The sequence below is a fragment of the Osmerus mordax genome, chromosome 23, assembly GCF_038355195.1.
Source record: "Osmerus mordax isolate fOsmMor3 chromosome 23, fOsmMor3.pri, whole genome shotgun sequence".
Taxonomy (NCBI): domain Eukaryota; kingdom Metazoa; phylum Chordata; class Actinopteri; order Osmeriformes; family Osmeridae; genus Osmerus; species Osmerus mordax.
This window is the reverse complement of record NC_090072.1, coordinates 1,141,584-1,157,512: the sequence shown is the minus strand read 5'-3', so window position 1 is coordinate 1,157,512 and position 15,929 is coordinate 1,141,584. Positions and strand designations below refer to the sequence as shown.

At 49.1% G+C, this 15,929-nt stretch overlaps 3 protein-coding genes across 3 annotated transcripts in view; 2 read left to right on the top strand and 1 right to left on the bottom strand.

Moving 5' to 3' along the window:
• Positions 1–191, bottom strand: part of LOC136967984 (FERM domain-containing protein 7) — a 6,323-nt gene extending 6,132 nt beyond the window's left edge. The window contains 1 exon segment of the mRNA XM_067261986.1: positions 180–191. Coding sequence (XP_067118087.1) covers positions 180–191 — 12 coding nt within the window.
• Position 192: 1 nt separating this feature from the next.
• trpc5a (transient receptor potential cation channel, subfamily C, member 5a) lies at positions 193–5,113 on the top strand. The gene is given in 19 exon segments (XM_067261985.1): positions 193–206; positions 714–909; positions 2,300–2,374; positions 2,376–2,414; positions 2,416–2,508; positions 3,197–3,250; positions 3,635–3,724; positions 4,180–4,239; positions 4,242–4,280; positions 4,282–4,389; positions 4,391–4,495; positions 4,497–4,589; positions 4,592–4,651; positions 4,653–4,811; positions 4,813–4,859; positions 4,861–4,897; positions 4,899–4,964; positions 4,966–4,989; positions 4,991–5,113. Coding segments are annotated over 19 exon segments (1,482 nt in total).
• Positions 5,114–8,882: 3,769 nt separating this feature from the next.
• Positions 8,883–12,282, top strand: cnpy3 (canopy FGF signaling regulator 3). The gene is made up of 6 exons (XM_067261555.1): positions 8,883–9,086; positions 10,538–10,664; positions 11,017–11,113; positions 11,345–11,467; positions 11,600–11,717; positions 11,860–12,282. Exons 1-6 carry the CDS (start codon positions 8,978–8,980, stop codon positions 12,165–12,167), a joined length of 882 nt encoding a protein of 293 aa, XP_067117656.1. The 5' UTR covers positions 8,883–8,977; the 3' UTR covers positions 12,168–12,282.
• Positions 12,283–15,929: the final 3,647 nt, after the last annotated feature.

The following is a 15,929-nucleotide window of genomic DNA, read 5'->3' as shown; positions in this document are numbered from 1 at the left end:
CAATCCGTTTCATCATAGATTGCGATTTGGAGTGTTTGGCTGTTGAATATTTCATATAACATAAATACAACAAGACCATTCATTCCTCATTCCTTCTGTCTCTCCATCTCTCCCTCACCCTGTCCATCTCTCTCTCTCCATCACCCTGACTATCTCTCTCTCCATCTCTCCCTCTCCACCTCTTCACTCATCATGAGGATGATGTGGTTTAGCAGATTTACTGCTGATTGTTGCCTCATCAAATATTTAACATCTTCCTGCTTCTGCTATTGTAGGGGAACTGGGGGGGGGGGGTAAGAGGGAGAGATGGAGGGAGAGGGAATTAAAGAGAGAGAAATCCAGGAATAGAGAAACAGAGGAAAAGAGGAGAGAGAGAGAGAGAGAGAGAGAGAGAGAGAGAGAGAGAGAGAGAGAGAGAGGAGAGAGAGAGAGAGAGAGAGAGAGAGAGAGAGAGAGAGAGAGAGAGAAAACAGACTGAGAGGGTGATGTAGTTCTGAATACTGGTTCCTGTCCTGGTTTCTTGAGCATCCAGTTGTTACTGGCAGGACAACAAACCACCTATCACCTCCCCCCCTCCCACCTCTCCTCCCCCACACCTCCCCCTGTTTCTCTCCCTCCCTTTCTCTCCAACCTCCCCCCCCTCCTCCCTCACACTCGTTTTTCTCTCTAACCTTTATGTATACTCCTCCCCCTCCCCCCCCCCCCCCCCCCAGGTTGTTTGAGACCCTGCAGTCTCTGTTCTGGTCTGTGTTCGGCCTGCTGAACCTGTACGTCACCAACGTGAAGGCCCGCCACGAGTTCACAGAGTTCGTAGGAGCCACCATGTTTGGAACCTACAACGTCATCTCCCTGGTGGTGCTGCTCAACATGCTGATCGCCATGATGAACAACTCCTACCAGCTCATAGCTGTGAGTACTGGTACTAATTAGTACTAATACTATACTAATCACTTTAAAATAACACACAAGAGTCATTCAACATGCTCAGACATGATGGTTTGCGTGAGTACTAGTACCAAGAAGAACAAAACTGTTAATAAGTGCTATGTCTGTTATCCAAAGCAATGAAATGCGTCCTGGGAAGCTCCTTTGAAATGGTCTGATTCAGATGTTAGAGAGGAAGCTGCTCTCTGTGTGTGGAGCAGGACGGTATTGATGAGGAGTATCGATCCACAGAGAGCTTCATCCTCCCTCCTCCTCCAGCACCAACACACGGGCTCGTTCCCTCCTCCTCCCAGCACCAACACACAGGGCTCGTTCCCTCCTCCTCCTCCAGCACCAACACACAGGGCTCGTCCCTCCTCCTCCTCCTCCAGCACCAACACACAGGGCTCGTTCCCTCCTCCTCCAGCACCAACACACAGGGCTCGTTCCCTCCTCCTCCTCCAGCACCAACACACAGGGCTCGTTCCCTCCTCCTCCTCCAGCACCAACACACAGGGCTCGTTCCCTCCTCCTCCAGCACCAACACACAGGGCTCGTTCCATCCTCCTCCTCCAGCACCAACACACAGGGCTCGTTCCCTCCTCCTCCAGCACCAACACACAGGGCTCGTTCCCTTCTCCTCCAGCACCAACACACAGGGCTCGTCAGAGGAGAACATTACACCAGTACTGAGAGTATTCAACTAATAGTAGATGAATACCACACAAGTGCTTTACAAATACTATACTAGAGCAACTGCTATACTAACCCTATACTCCCTGTGTGCAGGGCAATGCAGACACTGAGTGCAGTACCAATGCTACACCAGTACCAATGCTACAACCAGTACTAATACTATACCAGTACAAATGCTGTACCAGTACTAATACTATACTTGTACTAATACTATACTAGTACTAATACCATACCAGTACTAATACCATACCCAGTACTAATACTGTACTAATACCATACCAGTACTAATACTGTACTAATACTATACTAGTACTAATACCATACCAGTACTAATACTATACTAGTACTACAATTTACATTTAGTCCATTTAGCAGACGCTCTTATCCAGAGCGACTTACAGTAAGTACAGGGACATTCCCCCGAGGCAAGTAGGGTGAAGTGCCTTTCCCAAGGACACAACGTCATTTGGCACAGCCGGGAATCGAACGGGTAACCTTCAGATTACTAGCCCGACTCCCTAACCGCTCAGCCACCTGACTCCAGTCCAGTCCATACCAGTACTAATACTGTACTAATACTATACCAGTATTAATACTGTACCAGTACTAATACTGTACTAATATTGTACTAATACCATACCAGTACTAATACTGTACTAATATTGCTCTGTGTGTCCAGGACCATGCAGATATAGAGTGGAAGTTCGCCCGCACCAAGCTGTGGATGAGCTACTTCGACGAGGGGGGCACCTTGCCCCCCCCCCTTCAACATCGTGCCCAGTCCCAAGTCCACCTAGGTACCTGCTCACCTGGCTCCACCTGCGTCTCTGTGGGGGGCGGGGCAGCACAGACTGCAGCCGCAAGCACGAGGACCTGCGCCAGTTCACCGTGAGTGGACGGGCACCACACACACACACGTACACACACACGTACACACACACACACACATGTACACACACACACCAGTCTCGACAACGAGACCAGGACAGGAACAGGTCCATCTTGCAGATGATGGACTTGGAGAATCATAAACTCAAGACACTTACTGGAACACAATCAGCTTTCACTCTACACTCTCCTTCTCTCCCCCTCTCCTGCTCGCTCTCTCTCCCTCTCTCTCTCTCTCTGTTTCTTTCATCTGTCTCTCCTTCTCTCCCCTCTTTTTCCCCTCTCTCTCTCTCTCTCTCTCTCTTTTTCTGATAGATCACCCTCTTGCCCAGCACACACTCACACACACACACACACACACACACACACACACACACACACACACTGCTCACCCACACATACAGGCATGCTCCATCAGCCCAGTTGAAGTCTGTTGTGTTACATAATCCAGCCCACATAGGTTCAGATAGCTTCACCAATCTAATGGAGGAGAGAGTGTGTGTACCGGTGTGTGTGTACCGCTGTGTGTGTGTGTACCGCTGTGTGTGTGTGTGTACCGCTGTGTGTGTGTGTGTGTGTGTGTGTACCGCTGTGTGTGTGTGTGTGTGTGTGTGTGTGTGTGTGTGTGTGTGTGTGTGTGTGTGTGAAGGTACACAGTGTGCTTTAATATTATTTCATTTCCTTTCAGGAGCGCCATGCTGATAGCCTGATACAGAATCAGCATTACCAGGGTCTGTGAAGTGTGTGTATGTGTGTGTGTGTTCTCCCTCCCTCCCTGTATATCCCCAGGCCCTCTTCTGGCAACAGTCCAATTCAGAACTAACCAGCCCCCTTGTGGCAGTGTGTGTATGCACGTGTGTGGGGCTTGGCAGAGCCAAATTCCCTACCAGTCCAGCCAGCTGCTCACTCCTAAACAAACAAGATGAGACCATGCTCCCTCTCTCTCCCTCTCCCTCTCTCTCTCCCCCTCTCTCCCTCTCCCTCTCCCCCCTCTCCCTCTCCTACTCCATCTCTTGCTTCCCCCCATACTCTATTACTCTCTCCTTTCCTCTGTATTGGTCAGTAGTGCATGTGATGGTTGGCAGGAAGTGGCTGTCTCCATGGTGATGTGGTGTGTCTCTAACAGGAAGTGATCCGTAGCTTGGTGAAGAGGTAAGTGGCGGCCATGATACGCAGCGCCAAGACAGACGAGGGGCTGACCGAGGAGAACTTCAAGGTCCTCTGTCTCCTTCTAGCTCTCTCTCTCATTCTAGCTCTCTCTCTCATTCTAGCTCTCTCTCTCCTTCTAGCTCTCTCTCTCATTCTAGCTCTCTCTCTCATTCTAGCTCTCTCTCTCCTTCTAGCTCTCTCTCTCCTTCTAGCTCTCTCTCTCCTTCTAGCTCTCTCTCTCCTTCTAGCTCTCTCTCTCTCCTTCTAGCTCTCTCTCTCTCTTCTAGCTCTCTCTCCTTCTAGCTCTCTCTCTCATTCTAGCTCTCTCTCTCATTCTAGCTCTCTCTCTCATTCTAGCTCTCTCTCCTTCTAGCTCTCTCTCTCTCTAGCTCTCTCTCTCCTTCTAGCTCTCTCTTTCCTATCTCTCTGTCTCTTTCTCAATCCTTGATACTCCATTCTCTCTTTATTTCTCTCTGCCGCTGTTTTTATAATATATATATATATAAACATCCCCCTCTCCAGGAGTTTAAGCAGGACATCTCCAGCTTCCGCTACGAGGTTCTGGATCTCCTAGGCAACCGTCTCGCCCGACACGTCGCCACTACTCCTCGTCCAATGAAGCTGGCTCCGAGGGACGAGGGCGTGGCCGATGACGAGGTGGCCAGGGCCGACAATGATGGGGGCGGAGCCGGGAGGTCAAAGGTCGTGAGTTTCCTGACCCCCGCCCCCCCTGGACGATCCCACGCCCAAATATGGTGTTTGCGCTCTGGTGCGCTCGATCTCCGGATGACCAGGAGAGAGAGGGAGGAGCTGGAGAGGAGGGGAGGAGGAGCTGGAGGGATGGGAGGACGGAGGGGGAGGAGGAGGATGAGGAGGGCAAGCCAAAGAGTAACGGAGTAAAGACGACAGTTCCTTCCTCCTCCTCCTCCATCATCCCCTTCCTCCTCCTCCCCTCTCCTCCTCCTTGGCTCGTACGAGGAGCCGTCTGCAGCGCCCTCTCCGCCCCCCGCTCCAAGTCAGATTCCTTCAAACGCCTGGGCTTCCTGTTCTCACGCAAAACCCGCCCCCTTTCCCTCCCCCTACGCCAATCCCCTCCCTCCTACACCATCTCCGACGGCTTGCTCCGCCCCCTCGGCGGACACGACATCGGCCTGGGGTCAGGTGACCCGCAGCGAGACACACCTGAACCGCCTCGGCCGTAACCCCGCCCCCTTCCCCCCGGAGGGCCAATGGGAGGGACTACTCTGCTGACCATGCCCCTCCCCCCTCCTTGCCCCTGCCAATCGCTGCACTGTGCTTCCAACATCGTCCGCCTCCAGCTCCCGCCTCCTGGGACTCCAGCGAGGATGTGTTCGAGGGGGAGGGGGGCGGGGGCAGGGGAGGGGGGTGGGTGGGGCCTTGTGATGTCATAGACACTTGCGAAGTCCTTGAGGATTCCGTCACCACTCAACTTTGAACTCCCATGATGCTCTGGGGCACGGAGAGAGAATCTCTGGGGGGGGGGGGGGGTACTCCTACTGTTGGAACTCCTCCCCCCTCCGAGGGTTCTCCAGGAAGTGGCCCGTATCTGACGAATCATCGCCTCAGATGCAGGAACAGGAAGGACTGCTGGGAGCCCCTCCATCCCTTACTTCCTGTCCTAGGCCCCTCCTCTTCCTCCACCTAGCCCACCCCTAGTAATAACATGACTGGTACTAGTTACAATAAAGGACTAGTTACAGCTCCACCAGTACCGGTGAGGGATTAGACAGGACTGGTAACACCGGTGTTCATTTAGAAAACACTTCTCTCCAGGCGACGTCCCCGGGGGGATCTGAACCTGAACACTCTCCTCCTGATCCACACTCCTAGTGGTGAAGGGCTGTGCATTATATAAACCTTGCTTCACGTTGCTACTGAACCAAGTCACAATGCTCTTCTCACCATACACAGCACCAAGGAGAGGAGGGGAGGGGGAGGGAGGAAAAGGGAGGAGAGAGGAGGGGAGGAGGAGGAGGGAGGGGAGGGAGGGGGGAGGGAGGAAAAGGGAGGGGGGGGGAGAGGGAGGAGGAGGAGGAGGGAGGAGGACAAGAACATCTTTTGAGAGAGGAGGGAGAGACTGGTGTCTTTTCAATCAGTGTGTTGATGACACGGGAGAGCCAATAGGAGTCTAGATCGTTCTTATAATCAGCCAGTCATTGAGCAGTAGAGCTCATGCATGTTTAGTCTACCACACACACACACACGCACACACATGTACACACAGAGGACATGCACACACACACACGCATGCATATACTATCACACACACATACACACAAAATATACACACACACTAACATATAGGCATGGATATACAGCCACACACACACACACACACACACACACACACACACACTTGCATGGATATACTATCACACAGACACACACATGCATGGATATACACACACATATACAGTTCACACAGAGAGAGAAGGAGAGAGAGAGAGGAGGAAGAGAGAGAGTGAGGAGTAGAGAGAGACGAGAGGTTGACTGGTGAGACAGTCAGTCCTAAGTGTCTCATCTGGTGAACTGAAGTAAGGAGAGAGGACACCATACAACATGGGTAGGCAAGAGGAAGAGAGTGTGTGTGTGTGTGAGAGAGATATATGTGAGAGTGAGTGAAACACTGTGAGAGTGTGTGTGTGTGTGTGAGTGAGTGTGTGTGAGACAGGAAGTGGAGGCGCCAGACTCATGCATTATCCAGCGGGCTGTCATCACAAACAGGCCAGCAACCTTATCATCCAACGGTGAAACTGCTGCTTCAACCTGTCTCCTGTATTAACAGTGTGTGTGTGTGTGCGTGTGTCATGGTTAAATCGTGAGACCCTCTGTGTTTCAACAGATGAGGGTGCAGTCTGGTGTTCCAACACCACCTGCTTGGTGAGCATGTTGAAACACACACAGCCCTCTCTCCTTGTCTCTCTACCAGCTGGAGCAGTCTGTTGTCATCAACGTACAGTTCTGTCCAACACACACACACACACACTTAATCCAATCTTCAGGTCTCCCTGTCACCTTATAAAGGGATTTTAAGCTTTAAATGTCCATGTTTTTTTCCACTTAAATGAATGAATGTATTATTTTTATATGAGAAGAGCACGTTGCATTACCAGCGTCTGGAAGGACTGGCAGGACGCGTTCCAATACTTCAGACAAGCTTCCTTCCTCACTTCCTTCCTCATCTCCTTCCTTGCCTTCTTCTATCCTATGGGGTTCCTTAGGAGGAACCCCGAGCTCATGGGATTGGCCGAAACAAGCATCCCTCTGTGTTATATTAACCAATCAAACCCTGCAAGTAAAATCTCCTGTCCTTTCAAGTTCGCTTTGGAACGAGGCCTGTAGTGAAGTGTTGGAACGGGGCCTGTGTTTTGACCATGTGACCCAGGTTGTAATAATACTATGTCAGACCTTGGCCACATATCCGCTCTGTTTAGTGACCATGAACACTTCCATGAAGAACGCTTGAATAAAGGCCTGAATGAAGGACAGAGAGAGAGAGAGGAGACTGGTGACTGAGCGTCTGGGAGAGAAGGAGAGAATACTCTCAAACCCAGACCAGCTGGACCCTCATCACCCGCAAGATACCCTCCTTACTGAGAGGGGGATGGGGGGGAGGGGGGGGCAAGGAAGGAGGGGAGGGGGTAAACATATATAGAGAGGAGAGGGATGGACGATAGAGAAAGAGAATGAAAGAGAGAAATAAATAGAGGTATAAAAAGAGATGGAGAGATTCTTCCACCAACATCACAGCTAGAGCTCTGTGTGGGCAGGCAGGTCGAATAAAAGAAAATCTGCTGCTCTCTCCTTCAACTCTCTTGCTCTCTTTTCTCTCTCCCTCCCTCCCTCTCTCTCTCCTCTCTCTCCTCTCTCTCCAGTACACAGTGTCAAGCAGCTATAGAGAATGTAGATAGTTCTTTTACTGCCAGCATAGAGGCATCCTCTAACACTGCAACTATTATTCAACGATATTGAGAAACTACTACACACACACAGATGCACATACATACAGATACACTTACACACACACAGATACATACACACACAGATATACAATCACACAGACACACAATTGCGCATAGATACACACACACATGCACTTCCACACTCACACACTCACTAATCGATACACCCTCATGCACACAAACACACACGATAATGCACAAACCCTAATACACACAAACACACGTTACACAAACACACACGCTCACACACACACCTCCAGTCCTCCCAGTGGGGCTGTTTGTGGTTCTGGTTCTTCTCTAATCGCTCTCCTGGAATAGAAACACAGCCTGTAGCTATGTTTACACCTCTCCATCCATCTCTCTCTCTGTCAATATCTCTCCCTTCATAATGCTCTCACTCACACACACACAGTCTCTTCGTGATCCTCGCATGACACACAAACACACACTCCGTGTTGGTGATGACTTGGTCCGTTAGACGCAGTCCAATTAGACATGTTACCTCTGACGATGACGTCAGTTTCACACAGTTAAACGGGAGAACGGAGAGACCGTGCGGTTACAACGGCGAAGATGATGAGAAATCGACTGAAGCGGAGTTCATGGAGACGGTTGGAAGGGAAAAGGTACCATTAATTTCAAAATACGGTATAATGTCGTGGATATGCACCACATACTGTACACTGTCAACTACACTGACTGCATGGTTCGCGTTATTTACACGTAATTTTCATCTGATTTGTTTATAATAGACGTAGGCCTACGTAATAGATCGCAATGCATCGAAACGGAACTTGGTCACCTATGGTAATCTACTGCCCTCTAGTGGTTGGATCAAGCTACTGCTACCGCAGAAACGCAGAAGTCTTATACAGCGCAACGAGCTGATGCAGAATCTGTTTTGCGACGGTAACGGGAGAACATCAGTGTGACACATTGTCAAAGCGCAGATCCAAGATCCGTTAGCTGTCATGTATCTGTAAACAAGCCTCCGTTCTGTATTGGTTAAACCGGTGACACTTCTCTACGTCTGATTGGTCCGCACCGCCACTGCTGAAAATCACATCGTTTAGTAAGCCCGGGTCATCTTGGCGAGTGGAGTTTTTGAAGTCTACCTTCAATAAGGCAAGTGGAATCAGGAAACACCGCTCACCGCTCACACGCGGGTACACAAAACGGGCTAATCATTGGTTGGTGGCGTCTACTTTATGCGGAAGTCAAACACTCAGGAATTGTAAACCGCTGAATACGATGGCGTCTCTAACAGACATGAATCTGTAGCATCGCTATTCTTAGTGTGACCTGAACGGTATTAGCGTCAAGCGAGGCTCATCAATATGATTTTCTTTGCGAGTGCGACGCTGTTGTTGTTACTGAAGGCGAGGGTCGAGGCGGTACAGAAGATAGGTGACGATGAATGGGTCAATCTACCCAACAAATGTGAAGGTAGGTGTGTGTGTGTGCCGTGTGTGTGTGTGTACGCTGTCTACGTATTTCCAATCAAGTAATTAATGAAAGATTTAGAGTGAAATATCTGAAGACGCTGTGTTTTCTCACGGCAGTGTGTGGATCTGACATTGGGGTTGAACGGAATCGGTCAAATAGGAAACCAATACCGTTATGTGTCATCTGATGCAGCTAGATGGAGAAGGGGGAGAGAAAGAGGGAGCGAGAGAGACGAGGAGGAGAGAGGGATGATAACAGACGAGGAGGAGAGGGGGATGATAACAGACGAGGAGGAGAGAGGGATGATAACAGACGAGGAGGAGAGAGGGAGGATAACAGACGAGGGGAGAGGGGGATGATAACAGACGAGGGGAGAGGGGGATGATAACAGACGAGGAGGAGAGAGGGAGGATAACAGACGAGGAGGAGAGAGGGAGGATAACAGACGAGGGGAGAGGGGGATGATAACAGACGAGGAGGAGAGAGGGAGGATAACAGACGAGGAGGAGAGGGGGATGATAACAGACGAGGAGGAGAGAGGGATGATAACAGACGAGGAGGAGAGAGGGAGGATAACAGACGAGGGGAGAGGGGGATGATAACAGACGAGGAGGAGAGAGGGAGGATAACAGACGAGGGGAGAGGGGGATGATAACAGACGAGGAGGAGAGGGGGATGATAACAGACGAGGAGGAGAGAGGGATGATAACAGACGAGGAGGAGAGGGGGATGATAACAGACGAGGGGAGAGAGGGATGATAACAGACGAGGAGAGGGGGATGATAACAGACGAGGAGGAGAGAGGGATGATAACAGACGAGGGGAGAGGGGGATGATAACAGACGAGGGGAGAGGGGGATGATAACAGACGAGGAGGAGAGGGGGATGATAACAGACGAGGAGGAGAGGGGGATGATAACAGACGAGGAGGAGAGAGGGATGATAACAGTCGAGGAGGAGAGAGGGATGATAACAGACGAGGAGGAGAGGGGGATGATAACAGACAAGGAGGAGAGGGGGATGATAACAGACGAGGAGGAGAGGGGGATGATAACAGACGAGGAGGAGAGGGGGATGATAACAGACAAGGAGGAGAGGGGGATGATAAGAGACGGGGGGGAGAGGGGGATGATAAGAGATGGGGGGGAGGTAGAGGGAAGGAGAGAATCGCCCACTGAAACTGTTGATCTTATAAGTTCCCCATTTCTCCACCTGCTAACAAAATACAACTTCCTCTTTTCTAGACACAAATAAATCTAACACCACCCCCCTCCATCTGTCTCTCCTTCACCCCATCTCCCCTTCCCTGTTACATGATCTCCTTCTCACGCCCCCCCCCCCCCCCCCATCTCACTGTCTGTCATCCACCCATTCTCCTCCCTCTCCTCCCTCTCCTCTCCCTACGTCTCTCTCCTACCCCTCTCCCTCACCCCCCCCCTCTTCCCCCCCAGTGTGTAAGTTCGTCAGTATAGAGATGAAGTCGGCGTTCGATGAGACAGGGAAGACCAAGGAGGTCATCGAGAGGAACTACCGTTTCCTTGACTCCAAGGGGGCTCCGCCAATCAAATATGTGAAGTCGTAAGTGTGTGTGTGTCCTCTTCAGATTCTCCCTGGATTGAGAGAGAAAGAAATGGAGATGGAGGGGTGGATAGAGAGAGGAGAGAGATTAAGTGACAGAGAGACAGATGCTGAGAGAGAGAGAGAGAGAGAGAGAGAGAGAGAGAGAGAGAGAGATGGAGTGATAGAGGCAGATGCAGTAATAGAGAGAGAGAGAGCAGATTCAGAGAGGCCTGTGACCTGGTTTCCTTTTAGAGTGTGTGTGTGTGTGTGTGGTCTCTTGTGTTCACAAAGAACACCTTCTTGTCCCTATCCCTAACCTCTGCCCCTCCTCCCTCTCCCTGCTGTCTCTCACCCCCTCCTCCCCCCTCAGGGACATCCGCTTCATCGAGGTGGTGGAGAATGTGTGTCAGAGGTTGACAGAGTACAGTCTGCACAAGGAGAGGCAAGGAAGCAACCGCTTTGCCAAGGTCAGTGTGTGTGTGTGTGTGTGTGAGTGAGTGAGTGTGTGCTAGATACCATCAGAGGGGGGAGCCAAGAAAAATGCTAAGCATGACTAAAGTCTCCTCCCTCTCCCTCTCTCTCTCTCCCTCCGTCTCCACCTCTCCTCCCTCCCTCCCTCCGTCTCCACCTTTCCTCCCTCTCCCTCTCTCTCTCTCTCCTCCCCCCCCCCCCCCCTCCTCCTCCTCCTCCTCCCCCAGGGCATGTCAGAGACCTTCTCCACCCTGCACGGGCTGGTCCATAAGGGGGTGAAGGTGGTGATGGACATCCCCTACGAGCTCTGGAACGAGACCTCCGCAGAGGTGGCCGACCTCAAGAAACAGGTACTTCCTGCTTCCTGTTGTCTATACTTCCTGCTTCCTGTTGTCTATACTTCCTGCTTCCTGTTGTCTATACATCCTGCTTGCAGCTTCCTGCTAAGCGTGTGTGTGTGTGTGTGTGTGTGTGTGTGGCAGTGTGACGTCATGGTGGAGCAGTATGAGGAGGTGTTGGAGGAGTGGTACAAGGGGAGCCAGGAGGAGGACCTCACCACCTACCTGTGTGAGAAACATGCCCTGAAGGGACAGGACCAAGGTAACACACACACAACGTAAACACACACACACACAACGTAAACACACACAACATAAATACACACACTGACTCACACACACAAATAATGACTGTCCCTCCTCTCCCTTTCTGCTCTCCTCCTCATCCTCCTCCCTCGCTCCAGCCTGTCTGAAGGAGGAGTGGAACGGAAAGAAGGGCGACCAGGCGGCCATCGCGGAGGACAAGAAGAAGAAGAAGAAGAAGAAGGGGTTGAAGAAAGCGAAGGAGGGTGGAGGAGGAGAGGGTGGAGACGGGGAGGGAGAGAAGTCGCTGAAGAAGAAGAAAGAGAAGAAGGTGAAGAAGAGGAAGAGGAGCAAGGCTGCGGGGGTGCCGGAGGAGAGGGGGAAGGAGAGGGTGGAGGGAGGGGGGGCGTCGTCGGACGAGGACATCCAGGGGAAGGTGTCCCTGTCTGGGGGAAAGACTGAGCTGTGAGCCCCTGGAGGACAGGAGACTGCTCTCCTCTCTTATCCTCCTCCCCTCATCCCTCTCTTCTCCCCATCTCCTCTCTCCCTTCCTCTCCTTTCTTATCCTCCTCCCCTCTCCTCTCCTCTCTTCTCTCTTATCCTCCTCCCCTCATCCCTCTCTTCTCCCCATCTCCTCTCTTCTCTCTTATCCTCCTCCCCTCATCCCTCTCTTCTCCCCATCTCCTCTCTCCCCCTCCTCTCCTCCCCTCATCCCTCTCTCCTCCCCATCTCCTCTCTCCCTTCCTCTCCTCTCTTATCCTCCTCTCCTCCCCTCTCTCCCTCTCCTCTCCTTAGACATGTTTTCCTGACATGGTACTGAAACATCTCTGCTTTTATAAGTGAAGGGTGAATGCAGTTTGTATGTGTGTGCAGTTTTTAAATAGATATTTGTAAATTCAAGTTCATGATCAAATTGGCCCCATGTTGTTTTATAAACCTCCCCAACCTGTTGTATTAGATCCCCTACCTCACCCTGTTGCCCCCTACCTCACCCTGTTGCCCCCTACCTCACCCTGTTGCCCCCTACCTGTTCAGCCCCCCCTAGACTACTTTACTCACGTGTGTGTGTGTGTGTGTGTGTGGGGGGGGGGGATAGTGTCTGATCAGGAGTTGAACTTTGACCCCCAAAAGACCCCTTTTGAACCCTAACCCTTTATCATTTGCCATGAACTCTGATTAGTTTCTTGTAAAAAGAAAAAAAAGAGAAGCTTTGTCTGTAAAAGCTGCTATTTGTACTCTGGAGTGTGTGTGTGTGTGTGTGTGTGAGTGAGTGAGTGAGTGAGAGAGAGAGAGAGAGAGAGAGAGAGAGGTGTCTGTGAATTGTGAAAAAACAAGCTGGCTGTATTGTGTTCAACCTCTTTCAGTAAAGGTGATTAAAAACAAACAAGTGTCCATATCTGTGTGTGTACGTGCATGCCTGTGTGTGTACGTGCATGCCTGTGTGTGTACGTGCATGCCTGTGTGTGTACGTGTGTGGTCTATGATCACGTATGCGTTTCAACATCACATACATTGTTGTTATTTGTAATGGGGTCTTTGGGACTGCACCTTCCTAATGCTGTCATGGGGTGCAATGAAGGTTTGGGTGTCAACTTCAGCATGTTTCCATGCACCTTGTAAGGATGATCTGTGTCTCCAGGCAAGGAGGCACGTCAACTAGGAAAGGGTTGACTTGGTTTATTAGCAACAACGTCAGATCATGCCACCAATCCATGACAGAGTGGTTAGTATGAGTGAGAAACATGTCTCAGAAGTCCTTTATATATGGCTGGACTGTACAAATATAGTAACCACCAAAACATGCCCTTAAATATTTACATTTAGTCATTTAGCAGACGCTCTTATCCAGAGCGACTTACAGTAAGTACAGGGACATTCCCCCCAAGGCAAGTAGGGTGAAGTGCCTTGCCCAAGGACACAACGTCATTTGGCAGAGCTGGGAATCGAACCGGTAACCTTCAGATTACTAGCCCGACTCCCTAACCGCTCAGCCACCTGACTCCCTAACGGTACACATTCCACAACGTAATGCACAGGAGAAACAACACACAGGTGATGCAGTCATAACTCATTGTGGTACTATTCTCTGCATCTTGCTCTTTCCCAAAAGGTTGACCAGAGCATGCTACGTGACCTCTTGACCACAGCAAGAGACAACCTCACATATGTATAGAAAATCTGCACACCTCATCCAGAAAGTCTTCATAAGTGTTCATCCTTGGTTGGTAATAGTTAACGTTCTCATCTTCCTTTTCCTCTTCATTTAACATGAATAGCAGAGACTCATGAGAATCCTTAAAATCATTTAAAGCAAGGTGAAACGCTTCCACACTCATTTACTCTTTCAACATTTCCTCCATTTATTTCATTCATTCTGCGGGTCTTCTGGATGCATATAGAATCAGAATGGGATTTATTCGCCATGAAAGTTTGCACAGACAAGGAATTTGCTTTGGCAGGAAGGTGCATACAATAAACATATACCTAAAATCATCCTATCATATAAAGAATTTAAATGCTCGCTTGCATTTTCTAGAGGTATTTTTTCAGATATTTCATCTGCCATCGTTCTATTTAATTCACAACAATTATTCAACTTAAAATGTATATTTCATCCACAAAGAATGTTCAAAATAGTTCTTAATTAATTGTACCATAGGCTGTAGCAATTGGCGGCTCTGTGTTGTTAAATTAGACCAGTAGAACGCTCATCGGTGTCTCAATCTCGTTTATACATCCCCCGCTGGTTAAAGTTAGTTTTATATATTACACATCAGGTGACTTCCAAGGCCCTAGCCTTTTAATTTTCACAGTATTGTGTTATGAATTCCGTTTCTTTGTTTATAACATTTGCGCATCCACATTTAGAATAAACAATTGCATGGAACGTCAGTTCGTTATGAATTCCCAGTGGCTACTCACGACTGGCGGATCTAGGAGATTAATCCCTCCAAGCGAGCTGTTCTTGCTGTCCGGATGCAATGGAAAGTGAAACGGAATATCCAATCTGTGTCTGTCGATCTTTACTTTCTGATTTTAATCCATGACGAAGTTTTTGACTTTGTTGTCGTGACTTCTTTAGTGGTAGTATAGGCACTGCCCAAGATAGAAACGGGTTTCGGACGCAAACAGTTCAAATTAGGCTAAAGGTTTCCAATACACTGGCTTCTTGGCATAAGCATTCTCCGATATCCAGGAATAATGTGCAACAAATTATATTTATTGTTCATTCAATTATACAAACGAGACTATATGTGTGGTCAAAAACTTTACCGTCCCCCCAAGGACTCCTCCTTCAAGGTCCAATTATCTACATTTAAGTCAGCTGTGCACCCTCTACTGTGCCATTAATTAACCAGAGAGAGGGGGGGGGGGGGCTATAATCAAATAATGTAAGGTAAAACAGTACACATCATAAAATGAGAATGTGATATTCATAGATCAATAATAGAATCAACATAATAAATAAATGTATCTAACAAAGGCATATGTGCCTTTTGTCACGATCGTTTAACCACAGAATTCTACAGTTACTATACGGGCCTTTTTAAGTTTCTCGAAGTTTCTAGTCTTTTATTATCAGATGCACAGAACAACACAAGGTCAGACTGGGCACTGAAATTCTTAGGACAAGACAATGCAAAGCGCCTGGCATAACATAACATATAAGTACACAGAACATAGATTACATCTATGATAAGCTAAAATATAGTGAACCTCCTAATATACAACAATATACCATATTCAATACAGTATACTAAACCTCTAAATACACATAGTACACATAATACCTATACTAACCGTATAAACCTATACTAACCTAAGACAAGTGACGTACAATAGTGCAATATTGCTGATAGTGCAACCAGTAGGTGAAAGTGACAGTGTGTAAAGTGACTAGTGAGGAGTGTATCAGAATACATGTGGTTTAACATGTAGCTTTAGATCATCCTCTCTCCATAGTGCATTGTTCCTCCTTATTAACGCTCTCTGCTGTTGCTTGTTTGCCTTCAGTTTCTTTATGAGGTTTGTATTTGAACATGGATGGTCGATGAATAAACACTCAGAGCTATGGCTTCTAGACTGACCACACACTCGAAGGCCTCCATCTCTGTTTTGCTCATCCTGAAGCTCTTTCATCTCTGCCTCAAGTCCTGACAACAAACTCTGTTCCTGGTCGGCTAACTTTGTCCTGGTTTCATATTTCTTCTTCATTTCTTCCTCTGTCTTC

What these genes read in the sequence shown, in the direction of transcription:
- cnpy3 (XM_067261555.1), top strand. Translation starts at nt 8,978, where the DNA reads ATGATTTTCTTTGCGAGTGCGACGCTGTTGTTGTTACTGAAGGCGAGG. An exon ending in GAAGCAACCGCTTTGCCAAG is followed by an intron (nt 11,114 to 11,344) that starts GTCAGTGTGTGT and finishes CTCCTCCCCCAG; the next exon opens with GGCATGTCAGAGACCTTCTC. An exon ending in TGGCCGACCTCAAGAAACAG is followed by an intron (nt 11,468 to 11,599) that starts GTACTTCCTGCT and finishes TGTGTGTGGCAG; the next exon opens with TGTGACGTCATGGTGGAGCA.